Raw genomic sequence first — 19,213 nt, 5'->3', positions numbered from 1 at the left:
CAGACTGGGATCACGGATAGTTAGGTCAGGATCACGGTGAAGCAGACTGGGATCACATTTAATTAGGTCAGGATCACAGTGAACCAGACTGGGATCACGGATAGTTAGTCTCCTCCGACCTATCACCCTCACCTTGACCTCTTTCCACCTATCACATTTCCAACGCCCCTCCTCCAAGTCCCTCCTCCCTACCTTTTATCTTCTCCTGCTGAACACTCTCTGCTCATTCCTGAGGAAGGGCCTGTGCCCGAAACGTCGAATCTCCTGTTCCCTGGATGCTGCCTGACCTGCTGTGCTGTTCCAGCAATAAAGTTTCAACTTTGATCTCCAGCATCTGCAGACCTCACTTTCTCCTGTTAATGGCCAGTTTGGCCAGGCCCAGGAGCAGACCCACGAGGAGGTCTTCAGACCTGCCCTCCCTCCTCCGTACCGGATGTCCAAAGATCAGGAGCGTGGGTCTGAAGTGCAACCAAAAGCAGAGGAGGAGGGTTTTGAGGAAATCAAAAAGGGAGTGCAAACGCCCACACCCAATATATACATGGTCCACGGTCTCCACAGCACCACAGAACAAGCAGTTGGGCTGGGAGTCCGTGAACCACCGTAATCTGCCATTGCAGGGGACCGCTGCGTGCAGCACCCTCCACCCCAGATCCCCGAGAGAAAGGGGGAGGACCCACGCGTAGAGAGCCCTGCACTGGGGATCCCCACCGCCCGGTGGAAAATGGGCACGCCAAGGCATATCCAGACGGTGGATGAGGGAAAAGAGGTGGACGGTGTGCAGCAGCAGTCGATATAGGACCCGCCTTTTTACGTCCTTATATGGGACAAATTTAAAATTCCGGAAGCAGCTCAGGTTGTGGGGCACAGGCTCCCGCGGGAAGTGTGGGACCTTGGGGCCAATGTGAAATTCCGTCCGGGCTGGGGTGAGCGCGTACGGGATCCCACTGCACACCTGAGCATCCTCCAACTGGTGCACTACGTCAGGTCCGAGCACCGCCGTTTTAAGGTGAGAGATGGCGGTGACCACGTACCGGACGTCTACCACTTCCCTGCTCGCTATGTCCTGCGGCAGCGTCCAACCCAGCACGTCCCCGACCCTGGTCACCCTCGCTGCCACGGCCCTCCCCTCCGACAGCCACTCGAACCCGCGAGTATGGAAGTGCAGATTCCTGAGCAACGGCTCCCTGACGACAGCTGATACTCCAGCCGGAGGGTAGGCGCGACACGATTCGACCATGTTCCAGACAGTGATCAGGTCCTGGTAAAAGACAGGCAGCGTCTTATGGGCGACCTCCAAACCGTCACGGTCGACGAACAGGAGCTGCGTGTCGTAGTTGATGTTACGCACCTGGCGGAAAAAATACGTTGCCAGGGCGCACCACCTAGGAGGAGGGTCAACGTAAAGGTATCGCTGCAAGGTCTGAAGGCGGAATGTCGCGACCTGGGTGCGGACGCACACCAGCGACTGACCGCCCTCCTCAATAAGGAGACTCAGAACCTGCGCGGCAACCCAGTGCATCTTTTTGTCCCAGAAGAAGTCCTTGGATGTCAGCGACAAAACCAGGATGAGGGACCAAAGTGACCAGCCGGTACCACAGCATGGCAGCCACCAGCTGGTTTATGACCAGCACTCGATTCCTGTAAGATAGTACTCGAAATTGAATTTAAATTCCACCTTCTGCTGGATGGGATTTGAACCGTGATCCCAAGAACATTAGCTTGGAGTTCTGGATAACCAGTTCAATGACATAACCATCTCCTCCCTCAGCTTTTAATTTATTGTAGATTTATTCAATAAGCTTAATTTAAATTCATTAGCTACCTTGGATTTGAACTTACATCTCCACTACTGGATTAGATTTCACTTCAGTCTACTTGGTTAGTCCAGGCCTGTGAATTATTTGTCCAGCAACATGACGCAGCACCTTACCCAAATCTGATCACTATTCCAATATTGTTCACGGAACTCAGCTTTGTGAAAAGTAGCTGCTGTGCTTCCTACATTTGAACTGGAACTACACTTCAGATTTCATTGATGTAAAATGCTTGGAACATCCTGAGCTCAAGTAACGCTATATCCCTCTAAACCCTTCCTATTCATATGCCCATTGAGATTCCTTTTAAATGATGGAATTGTACCAGCTTCCATCACTTCCTCTAGCAGCTCATTCCATACACCCTCTGTGTGAGAAAGTTGCCTTTAGGTCCCTTTTAAATCTTTCCCATGTCACCTTAAACCTATGCACGATAGTTCTGTACTCCCCCACCACAGGGAAAAGACCTTGTGTATTTACCCTATCCATGCCCCTCATGATTTTATAAACCTTTGTAAGGTCACCCCTCAGCCTCAGACACTCCAGGGAAAACAGCCCCAGCCTATTCAGCCTCTCCCTATATCTCAAATCCTCCAACCTGGCAACATCCTTGTAAATCTTTTCTAATCCTTTCACGTTTCACAACATCCTTTCAAGAGGAGGGAGACCAGAATTGCACACAATATTCCAAAAGTGGCCAAACCAGTGTCCTGTATCGCTGCAACAGGACTCCCAACTCCTATAGGAGAAAGTGAGGACTGCAGATGCTGGAGATCAGAGCTGAAAATGCGTTGCTGGAAAAGTGCAGCAGGTCAGGCAGCATCCAAGGAGCAGGAGATTCGACGTTTTGGGCATGAGCCCTTCTTCAGGATTGAGGAAAGTGTGCCAAGCACACACTTTCCTCATTCCTGAAGAAGGGCTCATGCCCAAAACGTCGATTCTCCTGTTCCTTGGATGCTGCCTGACCTGCTGCGCTTTTCCAGCAACAAATATTCAGCTCCCAACTCTTATACTCAATGCTGTGACCAATAAAGGAAAGCATACCAAACGCCTTATTCACGAGCCTATCTACCTGTGACTCCACTTTCAAGGAGCTATGAACCTGCACTCCAAGGTCTCTATGTTCAGTTACATTCCCCAGAACCTTACCATTAAGTGTCTAAGTCCTACCTTGATTTGCCTTTCTAAAATGCAGCACCTCACATTTATCTAAATTAAACTCCATCTGCCACTCCTCAGCCTATTGGCCCATCTGATCAAGATCCTGTTGCACTTTGAGGTAACCTACTTCGCTGTCCACTACACCTCCAATTTTGGTGTCATCTGCAAATTTTCTATTCATACCTCCTATGTTCACATCCAAATCATTTATATAAATGACAAAAAGCAGTGGACCTAGCACTGATCCTTGTGGCACACCACTGGTCACAGGCCACCAGTCTGAAAAGCACCACCACCCTCTGTCTTCTAGCTTCGAGCCAGTTCTATGTCCATTTGGCTAGTTCTCCCTGCATTCCATGGGGACCCTTGTTGAATGCCTCAGTAATCCTCTTTGGTACTTCTTCCAAAAACTCAATCGTGTTAGTCAGACATGATTTCCCACACACAAAGCTATGTTGACTATCTTTGCCGTTCCAAATACATGTAACTCCTGTTCCTCCGGATTCCCTCCAACAACTTGCCCAGTACCGATGTCAGGCTCATCAGGTCTCACCCTGGCTTTTCCTTACCACTGTTCTTAAACAATGGCACCAGGTTAGCCAACCTCCACTCTTCCAGCACCTCACCTGTGACTATCAATGATACAAATATCTCAGAAGAGGCCCAGCAATCACTTCCCTAGCTCCTCATAGACTTCTAGGGTACACCTGATTAGGTCCTGAGGATTTATCCACCTTTATTCATTTCAAGACATCCAGCACCACCTCCTCTGTAATTTGGACATTTTTCAAGATGTCACCATCTATTTCCCCACATTCTGTATCTTCCATGTCCTTCTCCACAGTAAACACTGAAGCAAAATACTCATGTAGTATCTCCCCCATCTCCTGGGGTTCCACACATAGGCCGCCTTGCTGATCTTTGAGGCGCCCTATTCTCTCCCTAGTCACCCTTTTGTCCTTAATGTATTTGTAAAATCTCTTTGGATTCTCCCTAACCCTATTTGCCAAAGCTATCTTATGTCCCATTTTTGCCCTCTTGATTTCCCTCTTAAGTAGAGTCCTACTGCCTTTATACTCTTCTAAGGATTCACTCAATCTCTGCTGTCCACATCTGACATATACTTCCTTCTTTTTCTTAACCAAAACCTCAATTTCTCTAGTCATCCAGCATTCCCTACACCTACCAGCCTTCCTTTTTATCCTAACATACTCTCTCTGGACTCTCATTATCTCACTTTTGAAGGCTTCCCACTTTCCAGCTTGTCCCCTTACCTGCAACATCCGCCCTAATCAACTTCTGAATTTTCTTGCCTAATATCGTCAAAATTAGCCTTCCTCCAATTTAGAATGTTTGCTTTTAGATCCAGTCTATCCTTTTCCATCACTATTTTAAAACTAATAGAATTATGGTCGCTGGTCCCAAAGTGCTCCCCCATTGACACCTCAGTCACCTGCCCTGCCTTATTTCCCAAGAGTAGGTCAAGTTTTGCACCTTCTCTAGTAGGTACATATACAAACTGAATCAGAAAATTTTCTTGCATACACTGAATAACTTCCTCTCCATCTAAACTCTTAACACTAGTCAATCCCAGTCTATGTTTGGAAAGTTAAAATCCCCCACCATAACCACCCTATTATTCTTACAGATAACTGAGATGTCCTTACAAATTTGTTTCTCAATTTCCCTCTGACTACTGGAGGAATCTATCCCAATAAGGTGATCACCCCTTTCTTATTTCTCAGTTTCACCCAAATAACATCCCTGGACATATTCCCAGAAATATCCTCCCTAAGTACAGTCATAACATTATCCCTTATCAAAAACGCCACTCCCCTCCTCTCTTGCCTCCCTTTCTGTCCTTCCTGTAGCATTTGTATCTTGGAACATTAAGTTGCCAGTCTTGTCCATTCCTGAGCAGTCTGTAATTACAGCAATCTGTAATTGCTATGATATCCCAGTCCCATGTTCCTAACCATGCCCTGAGTTCATCTGCCTTCCCTGTTAGGCCCCTTGCATTGAAATAAATGCAGTTTAATTTATCAGTCCTACCTTGTTCTCTGCTTTGTCCTTGTCTGCCCTGACTGTTTGACTCGCTTCTTTTCTCAACTGTACCAGTCTCAGATTGATCTCTTTCCTCACTATCCCCCGGGTCCCACCCCCACCACCTCACTAGTTTAAATCCTCCCGTGCAGCTCTAGCAAATCTCCCTGCCAGTATGTTAGTCCACTTCCAACTTAGGTGCAATCCGACGTTCTTGAACAGGTCACTTCTACCCCAAAAGAGATTCAATGATCCAGAAATGTGAACTCTTCTCTCCTGCAGCAGCTCCTCAGCCACATATTCATCTGCACGATTGTCACAGATGTGTTATCGTTAATCTCAAACAGAGTGTAAACTGCACCATCCCCATTCACCCTGCAGGACTACTTTACAACTTAGTAGAATCATACGCATTTTCTATCAGTTAAAGTGGGAGGAGAGCATGACAAATTTTTCAGTGTAGTGATTTGATTAGAGTGGAGTTGTCTGATAGATGAGGTGGTCCATTTCAGTCAATTATTTTGAAGTGAAAATGGCTCATTCATTCTCTGATCCCGGCAGGTTGTCTGAAGGGCATCATCCTTTCAGGAAGCAGTGGATACCAGCCTGTACTCATGCAGCTGCTGCTGAATGAGACAACAGTGATGGTACAGATTTGCTGTTGCTTTGTTTTTGGTTACTGCAGTTGAGCTTATATTTAAACAGGCTTTCAGTTCTAGAATTTAAGGATGCTCAAGAGAAAGGTATGTTGCTGAAGCTTTTCCTCTTTCATTCATCAGAACAAATGCAAGGGTACAACATCTTAAATGGTCACAATGTATACTGCCAGAGAAAAATGTGCTTATTGGTTAACAAGTCAACTTTAATTGGCAAACGCATTAACATAGAGAAATCAATGAGCAGATCTGGGCTGTCCAAGATAATGGATAATTCAAAAAGGCACAACAACCATTCCTTTGTCTGCAGAGAACACGTCCCTATGCATGAATGTATGTTGCCTCTGGCAAGTGTAAATGGGCTTGGAACCATTATTAACTGAACTGATCACCTTAAGTTGATTATTTGTGTAGCTGGACACACACTCAGGATTCATTTTCTCCTGTAATATAATTTATTGTGATTTTTGAAAGTTTGCATTCTTACATTTGTCCTGATGAGGGCAAGGCAAAAAACTTGACAACATTTCTTTGTTTCAGTAATGTTCAAGTGTGTATTTATTTGGTCCAAATGTCAGCCGTGCCCACAATGTACAAAACCATTGAGCCATTGGGAACTCTTTCAGATATTTGACCTATTCCTGATGCTATTATAATAAATAATGAGGATTTTGCTCATCCTAGAAACTCAATCAACCCACAGCCATTCTTACTTTCAGTGAGTAAACCTTAAAATATCTTAACACCTGTTAATCTTGTCCAAATAATCAAAAAGTAATTGAAAAACCACATCAAATATAAACTAGCTTATCAAAGATGAGAATGTCATATCCCTTCAAGTTATCTGAACCATTGCTATTCTTGGGCCTCAGCCAACTGGAAATCCGACGTACAGCCTTGTGTTCAAAGTGCTTTTGTAAGAGAGTGCAAGTAAGGGAGCGGGAGCGGGACGGGGCGGGGTGGGGGTGATGGCAAGAGCGTTTACACTTAACTGATAACAAGTTTCCCAGTTCTTCTTCAGATTTCCACAAACTGACCAGTAAGAGTCACCGGAACTGGAATTTACTGGTTTTCCCATTGTAAGTTTAGTTGGAAGAGGGACATGGAAATCAGGAAATTGGCTGGACAGCAAGATTGGAATTTGTTGGAATCAAGTGATTTGTTTGGAGACCACAGCTGAAAATTGCCAGAACTAATTAAGCCAATATCATTTTCTCTCGCGTATTTTCCTATGTAAACCTGAGACAGAAAGGTTTGATGAGCTGATAGTTTTTGAAATTTGCTGTTACCAATATGGTCATTGAGGGTTTGATTCAAATTGACTTTATACAATAAATAAAAAACTCTTATAACGCTTATAAATGTGTCTTCCTCTCAGGAAATGTCATAGAGTCATACAGCATGGAAACAGACCATTCGGCTCAACTCATCCATGCAGACCAGGTTTCCTAAACTGAACCAGTTCCATTTGCCTGCCTCTACCACTTCTTGCAGCTTGTTCCATATATACACAACGCCCTCTGTGTGAAAAAGGTGCCCCCAGGAACCTTTTAAATCTTCCACCTCTCACCTTAAACCTATGCCTTTTTATTTTGGACTCCCCTACCCTGAGGAAAATAACTTGGCTATTCACCTTATCTATGCCTCTCGTGATTTTATAAACCTCTGTAAGGTGACTGCTCAACCTCTCACACTCCAGAGAAAAAAGTCCCAGCCGATCCAGCCTCACCTTATAACTCAGACCTTACAATCTCTGTAACATCCTTGTAAATCTTTTTTGCACTTTTTTCAGTTTTATAACAACCTTCCTATAGCTGCAGTTTGTAAATATATTCCTTTGCAAGCTATTTTATTCTTAAATAGTGGAGATGCGAGTGCATAAACTCGCTTTATTTTGAATCTCTCTGATTGTACACATAGTCTGCAATACTCTAGGGATTTATAGAACATTGCAGCACAGTGCAGGCTCTTCGGCCCTCAATGTGAAACCAATCTGAAGCCAATATAGCCTGCACTATTCCATTCTTGTCCATGTGTCTATCCAATGAATATTTAAATGCCTGTAAAGTTGGCGAGTCTACTACTGTTGCAGCCAGTGCAACCCTACTACTCTCTGAGTAAAGAAATTACCTCTGACATCTGTCCAATATCTATCAACCCTCAATTTAAAGCTGTGTCCCCTCCTGCTAGCCATCACCATCTGAGGAAAAAAGCTCTAACCCTCTGGTTATCTTATATGTCTCAATTAAGTCGCTCTCAATCTTCTCTCTAATGAAAACAGCCTCAAGTCCCTCAACGTTTCCTCATAAGACCTTCCCTCCATACCCGGCGACATCCTAGTAAATCTCCTCTGAACCCTTTCCAATGCTTTCACATCCTTCCTATAATGCGGTGACCAGAACTGTACGCAATACTCCAAGTGCGGCTGCAACAGAGTTTTGTACAGCTGCAGCATGACCTCATGGTTCCGAAACTCAGTCCCTCTACTAATGAAAGCTAACACACCGTATGCCTTCTTAACAGCCCTATCAACCTGGGTGGCAACTTTGAGGGATCTATGTACATGGAGGCCGAGATCTCTCTGCTCATCTACATACAAGAATCGTACCATTTGCCCAGTACTCTGCATTCCTGTTACTCCTTGAAAGGTGAATCACCTCACACTTTTCTGCATTAAACTCCATTTGCCACCTCTTAGCCCAGCTCTGCAGCTTATCTATGTCCCTCTGTAATCTACAACAACCTTTGCACTATGTACTACTGTACTGACCTTATTGTCGTCCGTAAATTTACTAACCCACCTTTCTACACCCTCATCCAGGTCACCTATAAAAATGACAAACAGCAGTGGACCCAAAAAAGAGTTCTGCCATTGTTTCCCAGTGGTTTTGGAATTAGTGGCAATGCCCAAACTGCAAGCACTTCATATTACTCATTAAGAATTAGTTCCCCTTTTATTGTCTGTCTATATAGGCAAAGTCATAGAGATGTACAGCACGGAAACAGACCTTTCAGTCCAACTTGCCCATGCCGACCAGATATCCCAACCCAATCTAGGCCCACTTGCCAGCATCCGGCCCATATCCCTCCAAACCCTTCCTATTCATATACGCATCCAGATGCCTTTTAAATGTTGCAATTTTATCAGCCTCCACTAGTTCCTCTGGCAGCTCATTCCATACACTTACAACGTTTTCATGCAGAGGGTGGTATCTTTCCCCTCTTACCCTGAACCAATCTCAGATTGATCTCTTTCCTCACTATCTCCCTGGCTCCCATCCCTGCCCCCACTAGTTTAAATCCTCCCGAGCAGCTCTAGCAAATTTCCCTGCCAGTATATTAGTCCCCTTCCAATTTAGGTGCAATCTGTCCTCCTTGTACCAGTCACTTCTACCACAAAAGAGCTTCCAATGGTCTAAAAATGTGAATCCTTCTCCCATACACCAGCTCCTCAGCCATGCATTCATCTGCTCTATCCTCCTTTTCCCTTCCCAATGTGTACAATGACCTTCAGCTGGCCCCTCTCGTCTTGAGAATATTCTGTACCCTCTCTGAGACATCCTTGATCCTGGCGCCAGGAAAACAACACACCATTCTTATTTTCCGCTGCTGGCCACAGAAACGTCTATTTGTACCTCGGACTAGAGAGTCCCCTAACACAATTGATCTTTTGGAACCTGACGTACCCCTCATTGCATTAGAGCCAGTCTCAATACTAGAAACTTGGCTGTTCATGCTACATTCCCCTGAGAATCCATCACTCCCTACATTTTCCAAAACAGTATATTTGTTTGAAATGAGGATAGCCACAAAAGACTCCTGCACTGGAGTTAACCCAACTATGTGACTGTATCTGAGACATCCCCCCCTTCCTATAACTGCCATCCATCACACACCTTGCTCTTGTAAACTCCTCATTGCCTCTAACTATCTCTCCAACAGATCCATTCGATCTGATAGAATTCGCAACCAACGGCATTTATTGCAGATATAATCCTCAGTAACCCGTAACCTCTCCCTAAACTCCCACATCCGACAAGAAGAGCATTTCACTCTACAAAACGCCATTTTTGCTTTTTTCAATCTATGGACCCAGAAAATAGCACTGTCTTATTCCTCTACAAAACACTGCTCCAGTTAAATTAATACTAATGGCTTATATTTTTAAGTTTAATCAAGAGACATGTCTCAATATAACCTATAATCAAGAAAGAACCCACTCTACTCACTACTGCAGACTTACTATAAGGCCACGCTTAAAATACTCACTTATCTGTTTCTGTGTTGTGACCTCTCCCAAACAGGTTCCTCCAAGATTAGTTGTGAATTTCACTATTTGTTCATTTTCCCAGATGCACTCCAATGTCCAGTGATACATGAATTCAAACAACAAAGGCAGTAACTGCACAAGTTCACTGCTATGTCAGTTAGCAATGTGGGTTTCTCTCTCCCTCTCTCTCCCTCTCTCTCCCTCTCTCTCCCTCTCTCTCCCTCTCTCTCCCTCTCTCTCCCTCTCTCTCTCTCCCTCTCCCCTGCACTGACCTCACCATGTGCTTCCTTTGTCTGTTTCGCTCCTTTTAAAAGTGCTGTTATTTTGATCTTTTTTTCTCCAAAGTTCCAAAACAATGCAACAGCATATAAAACAGTAATTGCTGCTCCTGGAATTCGACACCTAAAATACCTCAAAAAAGGAGCAGCCTGTTACAGCCAGAACTTTTTCCTGTCCTCCATCTTGGATTACCATATAGTTTTCTCAATGTGAAATTTAAATAATCAGTCATCATTATCATAGTGAGACAAAATGGATGAAATTAACGTGAAATGACCAAATCATAGCATCACTCTGGGTCTATTGGTGTTAACTCATCTTCCCTACACTATCAGACTGATTAGAGCAGGTTTAACATATTCACCATAGATCCTTATGAGCAGGCAACATTATTGACTTTCCCGCCAAAATTTGTACTCTGCATTCCACACCCCCAGCAACTAGAACATGGCATGATAACATCTTAACAGTTACAGAGTCATAGAGTCCTACAGCACAGAGACAAGCCTTTTGGTCCAAACCGGTCCATGCCAACCAAAATGTCCATCCACAGTAACCTCATTTTCCTGCCCTTGGCTCATACCCTCTAAACTTTCCTATCCATGTATTTGTCCAATGCCTTTTCAATTTTCTTAATGTATTGTGCAAGTTGAATGGAGTGCTGGGAGTCTAGTTAGTTGGGGGAATCATAGCCTCTATAAATCAAATGTAGGTTAGGTGCATTAGCCACTGGAAATGCAGGGTTACAGGGATAGGGTAGGGGATGATTCTGGGTGGCATGTACTTTGAAGGGTCCCGTGGACTTGTTGGGCCAAATGGCCTGTTCAAATACTGTAGGGATTCTATGATTCATTAATTTTGGGAACAGTTGGGCATTTCTGCACAGATGTAACTCCAAGGTGGTATGTAGCCTCCTTGATGCCAGTGACCAAGATGTCACAAGTAATCTTCTGGTGGGAGGTGAATAACCAGAGGCCATAGTCCACATTGGATAGGAAGGTGTTCTGGTCGGGTTGTTACCAGTGAAGAAGAAGGTCTTAGGTTGCAGGGGGATATCGACAGATCAGTCAGATGGACTTTAACCCTGATAAGTATGAGCACTTTGGAACAGGTAACAAGTCAAGGGAGTACTCAATGAATGGCAACATACTAGGATGCTCAGAGAAACTGAGGGATCTTGGGGTGCTTGTCCACAGATCCCTGAATGCAGCAGGACACAATAATAGGGTAATTAGGAAGGCATTTGGGACACTTGCCTTTTTCAGTCATGGCATAGATTATAAGAGCAAGGAAGTTGTGTTGAAGCTATACAAGATTTTGGTTAGGCCACAGCTGGAGTACTGTGTGCATTGAAGAGCATGTAAAATAGACTTAGAAGAATGTTTCTAGGAATAAGAAGCTTTAGTCTTGAAGATAGTTTGAAGAGGTTAGGAATGTTTACCATGGTGAAGAGAAGCTGAGGGGAGCTTTGATAGAAGTTTTCAAAATCATGAGGGGTCTGGATAGAGTATTCAGGGAGAAACAGTTCTCACACATAAAAGGACAAAGAATGAAAAGACACATTTTAAAAGTAATTTGCAAAAGAAGCAAATGTGAAGTCAGAAGTAAAGTTAGTTTCACACAGCAAGTAGTTAAGGTTTGTAATGCAGTGCCTGTAAGTTGGTGAAGGAAGGAAGGTTCGCTTAAGTCTTTCATGAGTGTATGATTACCTTTTTGACTAGAAACAATGTGTAGGGTTACAAGGAAAGCAGCAGAATGGCACTAAGTCACGAGGTTCATTTGGAGAGCCGGTGCAAGTCGCCCTTCTATAGGAGGGATGTTGGTAAACTTGAGATGGTGAAGACAAGATTTACAAGGATTTTGCAGGAATGGAGGGTTTGAGCTAAGAGGAGAGGCTGACTAGGCTGGGGCTGTTTTTCCTGGAGCATTGGAGGCTGAGGCATGACCTTATAGAAGTTTATAAAATCATGAGGGGCATGGATAGGTGAATAGCCAAGGTCTTTTTCCTAGTGTGGAGAAGCCCGGAATTGGAGGGCGTTTATTTAAAGTGAGAAGGGAAAGATTTAAAAAGTACCTGAGGGGTAACTTTTTCACACATGGATTGATGTGTGTATGGAATGAGCTGCCAGAGGAAGTGGTGGAGGTGGGTACAATTTACAAAATTTAAAAAGCATCTGGATGGTTATATAATAGGAAGGGTTTAAAGGGATATGGGCAAAGTGCTGGCAAATGGGACTAGGCCAGATTGGGATGTCTGGAGTGAAGAGCTGTATGACTCTATTCTACACTGTAATAATTCTGTAACTTCCCAAATCTGTCCCCCAGTTTAACACACCAGACCTTACTGTATTTAAACATGGAACAGTGATAATATGTCAAATTCTTTTAGTTCTTTTAAAATTATCTTTTTAATAAAAGGTATTCTGTATTTTTAAATTAAGCCTGCCTTAGAAGTTGTCTAATTCTTGTAAGAGGCCATAATTTTTCTCATTATCTATAAAGCAGTTACAGGCATATGGCCATATGAATGTACACATGAGCATAAAATATAAATACATTTTCAATATATAGTGATAGTTCTGGCAGTGTTATTGACCTGAAATGTTAACTGTTTTTCTGTCTCTGTAGATGCTACCTGACCTACTCAAAACTGGCTTGTTTTCATTCCAGATTTCTAACAACTAGTATTTTATCTTTTATCGATTTGTGCATCTTGTTGAATAGAGAACCAGTTGATAATTCCATCTGTGCTGGTGTTTTATTCAGTGTTCCTCCACATGTGGAAAGGGCCTGCATTCGCGGGTGGTTCAGTGTATGCATAGAGTCACTGGTCGCCATGGCAATGAATGTCCGACCTTAAGCAAACCACCAGCTTACAAACAATGCCAGCAGAAACCTTGCAATGGAAGCATCAACATCAACACGATCACCTCACCCAGCCTTGGTGAGTGTCACTCCTCCTCTTTTACATAAACCATAGATTGTGGACAACCCGAAATCCCGACCGACTAGGAGGCACAGGAAGCTTAGCACTGATGTATGGAACATCAGATCTTCAGCAAAGAGCAAAAAATGAACTTTTGTCAGAATGGGCTTGTTATATATAAATGCACACTGTGATTGGGATAGGATTGGAAATATATAAATACTAACTGTAGTCTTGACGGGTTTGTGTATATATAAATACTGTCTGTAGTCTTGACGGGTTTGTGCATATACAAATACTGACTGATTGGGATGGGTTTGTGCATATCTGAATACTGACTGGTTTGAGCATAAGTGCTGAGAGATAAATGGGAAGGGGTTGGGGCTGGGGAAAAGGGAGTTGGGAATGCGATAGGTAAATGAAGATGGGGGGCTGATGGTGATAGGTCGGAGTGAAGGGTGGAGTGGATAGGTGGGAAGGAAGATGGGAAGTTCAAGAGTGTGGTACCGAATTAGAGGGTTGGATCTAGGATAAGGTGGGGGGAGGGGAGATGAGGAATCTGGTGAAGTTGACATTGATCACATGTGGTTGGAGGCTCCCATGGCGGAAGATGAGGCGTTCTCCTTCCAGGCTTTGGGTGGCTAGAATATTCTAGTTAGTAACTATCAATGTCAATGAAGAGCACATTGTAACAGTGTGTTTTGATCTGCCAGCTGCCTTGACGTACAAGTGTACAGGAGATCGGTGGACAGTATACTGCAGGGTCATCCGAGAGAAGAACCTGTGTCAGGACATGCGATGGTACCAGCGCTGCTGCCAAACCTGCAGAGACTTCTACGCAAACAAGCAATACCACGGTAGCTAATCACAGGTTTTTCTGCAGCGTCAGATAATTTAAGAGGAGCTTCAACTCTGCCTGAACCTGAGCAGAACTGAGGTTTGTAGAATTTCTCAAACTGGACGAGAACAATGTTGAGGCATGCTGTGGACTCCACACAACAGTTACCCACAGTCCGCACAAGATCTCTGCAGTTTTGGATTGTGCTGCATGAAACAGCTTCAAAAACCGAAATAGTGACCTTTTCAAGAACTGCTCCCTATGAACTTCCTTTGGTTCTGCATTGACCTATTACTGCAACATGAACAGCCTGACCGAATCAGTGGGGAAGGAAAACTTAAGCAGTAGCCTTCTTTTTATTCAAGAAAAAGGTGTTTATAATCTTTCACTGCATGTTTTTGCGGAGTTAATATTATGGATTTGAATTGGTTTCTAAAAAAAAAAGCAAAAGACAATAATGGAACTGGAGAATTGTCCCTTTAGTGGACAGGTCAGGAGATGTGTTTAAACCCCAATCCACTGCTTTTTTTCCCTCTTGTCATTCTGGATTATATTAATAATGTAACAATTCTTTCCATCCAGAGTATTGATCAAACCACTTCAGGAACACATTTATAACTTGATAACTTCATTTATAGCAATTTGAGTATTTACAGGTTTTTTAGCAATACAAAGGCAAACTTGAATGGTGCTATTTAACCTTTTCACTGCTGTTCTAGCTTTGGGGTCAATCATCTTGTAATTGTGATGGACTCCTGTTTGACAAAAACAGGAAAAGGAGACCAAACAGTTAACACTGGTGGAAAATCAAGAACAGCATCGCTGCTAGTGAGAGCACGAAGCTAATCCTGTTCGGTTCCCCAGATTTTCGACCAATACATTGTGAACTTGCTTGAGTGTGCAGAGATTGAGTGCATTGCTGTACGAGGATGTAATCTTTGAGCTCCAACAGCCCAACGTTGTGTTTCCTCTTTATGTGAGCACATGGTTAGTTTGAGTTGGCTATACTCCTGCATAGCCATAATGCAACCTTAGCTGCCTTGCACTTATAACAACTGATATACTTTGAAGAAGGGACTTAGCAAGGGACTGAGAAATGGCTGCCTTAGCATGTAAGGATAGTGATGTCAACATTTTCTTAATCAGAAAGAAATATTGACCCTTTCGGCCATTCCTCCCCACCCTGATAAATGTTAATGCCCCTAAAGAGCACATGAGCATCAGTGAAATGTAGAAATTGTTACGGATGTATTTCATACACTTGTCACTTTCTGCCTACATGCGTGAGGTAACAGTCAGTGACAAACAGATATGAGCTTGTATAACATTTCACTGCACTGAGATCCATGTCTTAGACTCACCAATGACACAGCACACTGATAGGTTAGGCTCTCTTCTCCAATATAAATTTCAATTTCCTATTTTGACTAGGGTTACATGAGAGCTTATTTCCCAAATCCCGTTCATTAGACTTCATGAAATTCAGTTCAGAGCAACTATTAAAGGACTGCAAAGGGTGAATGAAATAGTTGTCAAGTTACTCACAAAGTCACAGAGGATACATTTGGTCAAGACAGTCTCTCCAGCTTCCATGTAGTTGTTTGGAAATGAGGAGCAAGGTGAAGGTGTGGGGCTTCCCACTTCTGCAGATATTTTGAACAAAGCCCAGCAATTTGGAAACTCACTTCTTTTGGGAGGTATCATTTTGAGTGTCATATAAACCCCATTTCCCTTGAGACCAGAGGCTGTCACCAAAATCTGGGATTGAAATAAGTCAACTCTCTTTTTTGGCAAAGTGAAATTAGTTCTGCATGCTCTTTCTCCTGTAGAGATGTTAAATAGAACTCTCAGCACAAAATCTGCCCTCTACCACAATTAGAACTTCCCTTACTCTGTAGAATCTCATTGTATGCCTTTCTCCCCCATGTGTTTTCTCTAGTTTCATCATAAATATTTGGGTGGTATGGTGGCTCAGTGGTTAGCACTGCTGCCTCACAGCACCAGGGTCCCAGGTTCGATTCCAGCCTCGGATTCCAGTCTGTGTGGAGTCTGCACGTTCTCCCTGTGTCTGCGTGGGTTTCCTCCGGGTGCTCCGGTTTCCTCCCACAGTCCAAAAATGTGCAGGTCAGGTGAATTGGCCATACTAAATTGCCTGTAGTGTTAGGTGCATTAGTCAGAGGGAAATGGGACTGGGTGGGTTGCTCTTCAGAGGGTCGGTGTGGACTTGTTGGGCCAAAGGGCCTGTTTCCACACTGTAGGGAATCTAATCTAATCTAAATATATCCACTTATTCATTTCAACAATACTTAGTGTTAACAAATATTGTGTTCTCCCCACACTCAAAAATAATCTTCTGAATTCCTTGTTTCATTTATTAATGTCTTATCTTTGGTGTGCCCTGATATATTTGCTATTATAGGGTTCTCTCCCCATTTGAAACAATGGATAGAAGGAGATACTCATTCGTATGCCAATGTCAACCCCTTTTATTTTGTCATTCATTCATGGGATGAGGGTATCTCCAACTCGGCCAGCATTTCACGCCCATCTCAGAGGGCAGTTAAGAGATAGGAGTTAAGGGTGGCACAGTGGCTAGCATTGCTGCTTCACAGTGCCAGGGATCCAGGTTCAATTCCAACCTCAGGCGACTGTCTATGTGGAGTTTGCACATTCTCCCCGTGTCTGTATGGGTTTTCTCTGGGTGCTACAGTTTCCTTCCACCGTCCAAAGATGTGCTGATTAGGTGGATTGGCCATGCTAAATTGTTCAGGGATGTGTAGGTTACATCAGTTAGCTAAGGGGACTGCAGGTGGGGGAGGGTGGGATGCTCTTTAGAGGGTCGGGCGTGTTGGGCTGGATGGCCTGTTTCCACACTGTGGGGATTCCATGATAACCATATTGCAGTGAGTTACATGTAGGCTGGACCAGGTAAGGATGGCAGTCTCCCTCCCAAAAGGGCATTAATGAACCAGATGGTGTTTCCCAGCAATCAACAATAGTCATCTTAAAAGTCTTAATTCCAAATTTTTAATGCATTCAAGTTCTACCATCTGCTGTGGTGGGATTCCAATCTGGGTCCTCAAAACTGACAGTCCAGTGATAATACAACAGGCCGTCACCTCCCCCAGCACAGAGTGGTCACACTTTGGCAGTATCATATCTAGCCAGGTAGATTTCAATTCAGTTGCTTCTCCTCTTCTTTCTCCAACAGGGAAAATCCCTTACACTATTGTGCACAATCTAAAACCAATGGAAGTGCTAAGACTTTGAAGCAAATGCTTTGAGTAACAAAGTGTCATGAGAGCACAAAGACACAGAAATCAACAGAAAGTCTTTAAGTACAGCAATATATCTACTCACAGTTTTCCTTAAAAGTTCTTTGGTACATAGTGCTGTCCTCATAACCACCAGATCTCTCTACCTTTTATTCCAAATTAAATTATGAGAAATTGCATGAGTGTTTAAGTGATATTATCAGAATTTCAAATAAATCTTCCAACTAGCTAACTTCTGGACTGAGGCTCCAGCTTGAATATTAATAGTGAGCCATGACATTCGGGAATGCAACAGAACTGATCTGGAAAATCCACCTTGTATGTTCTCACTGGGCACTCCAGATATGAGTCGGGTTCTCTAACTCACTGGGTGGCCAGGCAAGTACCAATAATGCAATCAAGTGAGGAAATGGTTTTGGAAGCCACAACAATGTCAACTTACCAGCCACACCCTGACATTCTCCCAGCACAGCCAACAAACTCAGTCCCACAGCAAACACCATCTGCATGCTTGATGACCCTATTCTCACACACCCCATGCATAACTTATCACTGTGTAGTTCTAATTATTTATTTTAAAAATGTGTTTTAATTTGCATAAAGTATAAATAAAAGGGCACATTTTTTGATTGCTCACTTCTGACTGAGCTTGGTATGCACCAGGAAGATATACAGGAACAGCCAAGCACAAAACATCAGCCAGAAAAATACTAGTAGATGTGCAAAAATCACCAGTGGCTGAGCAGGGGTCTCATGGACTGTTCTAATCAAAGTTAAAGTTTTACACAGATGAAAGCAATACATGGATCTCACTCTTGATCTGTGGCTTGACTTAACCACTAAACATAACCTTAGCCCCTGGTAACAGACAGTAGTGAAAAGGTTTTTCTGTTTCAGTGTGTGGCAGAGCTTGTAAGCTGCTTTTGGTGTTTAATGGTGCTATATTTTTTGCAATTTTTACTTGTTTCATTTCAGTCTTTTTTTTGCAGCAAGTAGTGTACTATTCCTATTGAACTGTTCAATGTTAATTGCACAAGTGACTGCCACTATATTCGACATGGTGCTATCTTATTGAAACAATAATCTTTGTCAGAAGATGCTCGTTATCATCATAATGTGATACGGAAATATATTCATCACGATTAGCTTTTTATTTACAAAATGCAATGTCAACGGCAGTTTTGCCAACACACATATTGTATGGATGGCCTGCAGTATACTTATGGTTCTTTTGTGTTGGAGAAAGAACAAAGAAAATGCTTGAGAAATTATAGTGAAGGCTAATGAACCCAGGCAGCCCGTCCTCCCTTTAGTGGAAGAATATTTTGCAGAATATTTCACATTAAATTTATTTTCATCAAGTAAGAGTCCCATGGTGCTTTGACTATACATCTGAGTTTGGATTTCTGCTCTGCCATTTTCTGGATAATTTTCTGGGAGAAATGTTTGGAAAAAAAGGAAAAAGAGCAATCTCATTGGACTTTGACTATTCTGGTAGCAACCTGATTCAACAATTTTGGTGTTTTGAATGAAGCATAGCAATTAGTCTCTACAATTAATCTCCACAGAGCCAGAAATGAGAAGAATACAAGCAAGTGGTGAAGGTCTCTGGGAACCAAACTCCCGAGGCTTAATGAAGGGTCCTGCCTGAAATGTTGACTCTCCTGCTCCTCTGATGCTGCTTGACCTGCTGTGTTTTTTCCAGTTCCACATTTTATCGACTCTGACTTTCCAGCATCTGCAGTCCTCACTATCTCCAACCAAAATCCAGATCCAAAATCATCTGTTCCTCCCCAACATGCACTCACTACAACATGTCTCAAATTACTCATTTATCATATCCCAAAATATTATTTTAGAACATAGAACATTACAGCGCAGTACAGGCCCTTCGGCCCTCGATGTTGCGCCGACCTGTCATGCCAATTTGAAGCCCATCTAACCTACACTA

At 43.3% G+C, this 19,213-nt stretch overlaps 1 protein-coding gene across 1 annotated transcript in view; it reads left to right on the top strand.

The window, feature by feature from the left end:
• Positions 1-16,009, top strand: part of adamts17 (ADAM metallopeptidase with thrombospondin type 1 motif, 17) — a 655,987-nt gene extending 639,978 nt beyond the window's left edge. Inside the window, exons 22-23 of the mRNA XM_043677648.1 lie at positions 12,990-13,167; positions 13,863-16,009. Coding sequence (XP_043533583.1) covers positions 12,990-13,167; positions 13,863-14,014 — 330 coding nt within the window. The 3' untranslated portion in view covers positions 14,015-16,009. The remainder of the gene's footprint in view (positions 1-12,989; positions 13,168-13,862) is intronic.
• Positions 16,010-19,213: the final 3,204 nt, after the last annotated feature.

The sequence above is a fragment of the Chiloscyllium plagiosum genome, chromosome 36, assembly GCF_004010195.1.
Source record: "Chiloscyllium plagiosum isolate BGI_BamShark_2017 chromosome 36, ASM401019v2, whole genome shotgun sequence".
NCBI lineage: Eukaryota > Metazoa > Chordata > Chondrichthyes > Orectolobiformes > Hemiscylliidae > Chiloscyllium > Chiloscyllium plagiosum.
Note: the sequence above shows the minus strand (reverse complement) of the source record. Positions and strands in the feature narration are given on the sequence as shown.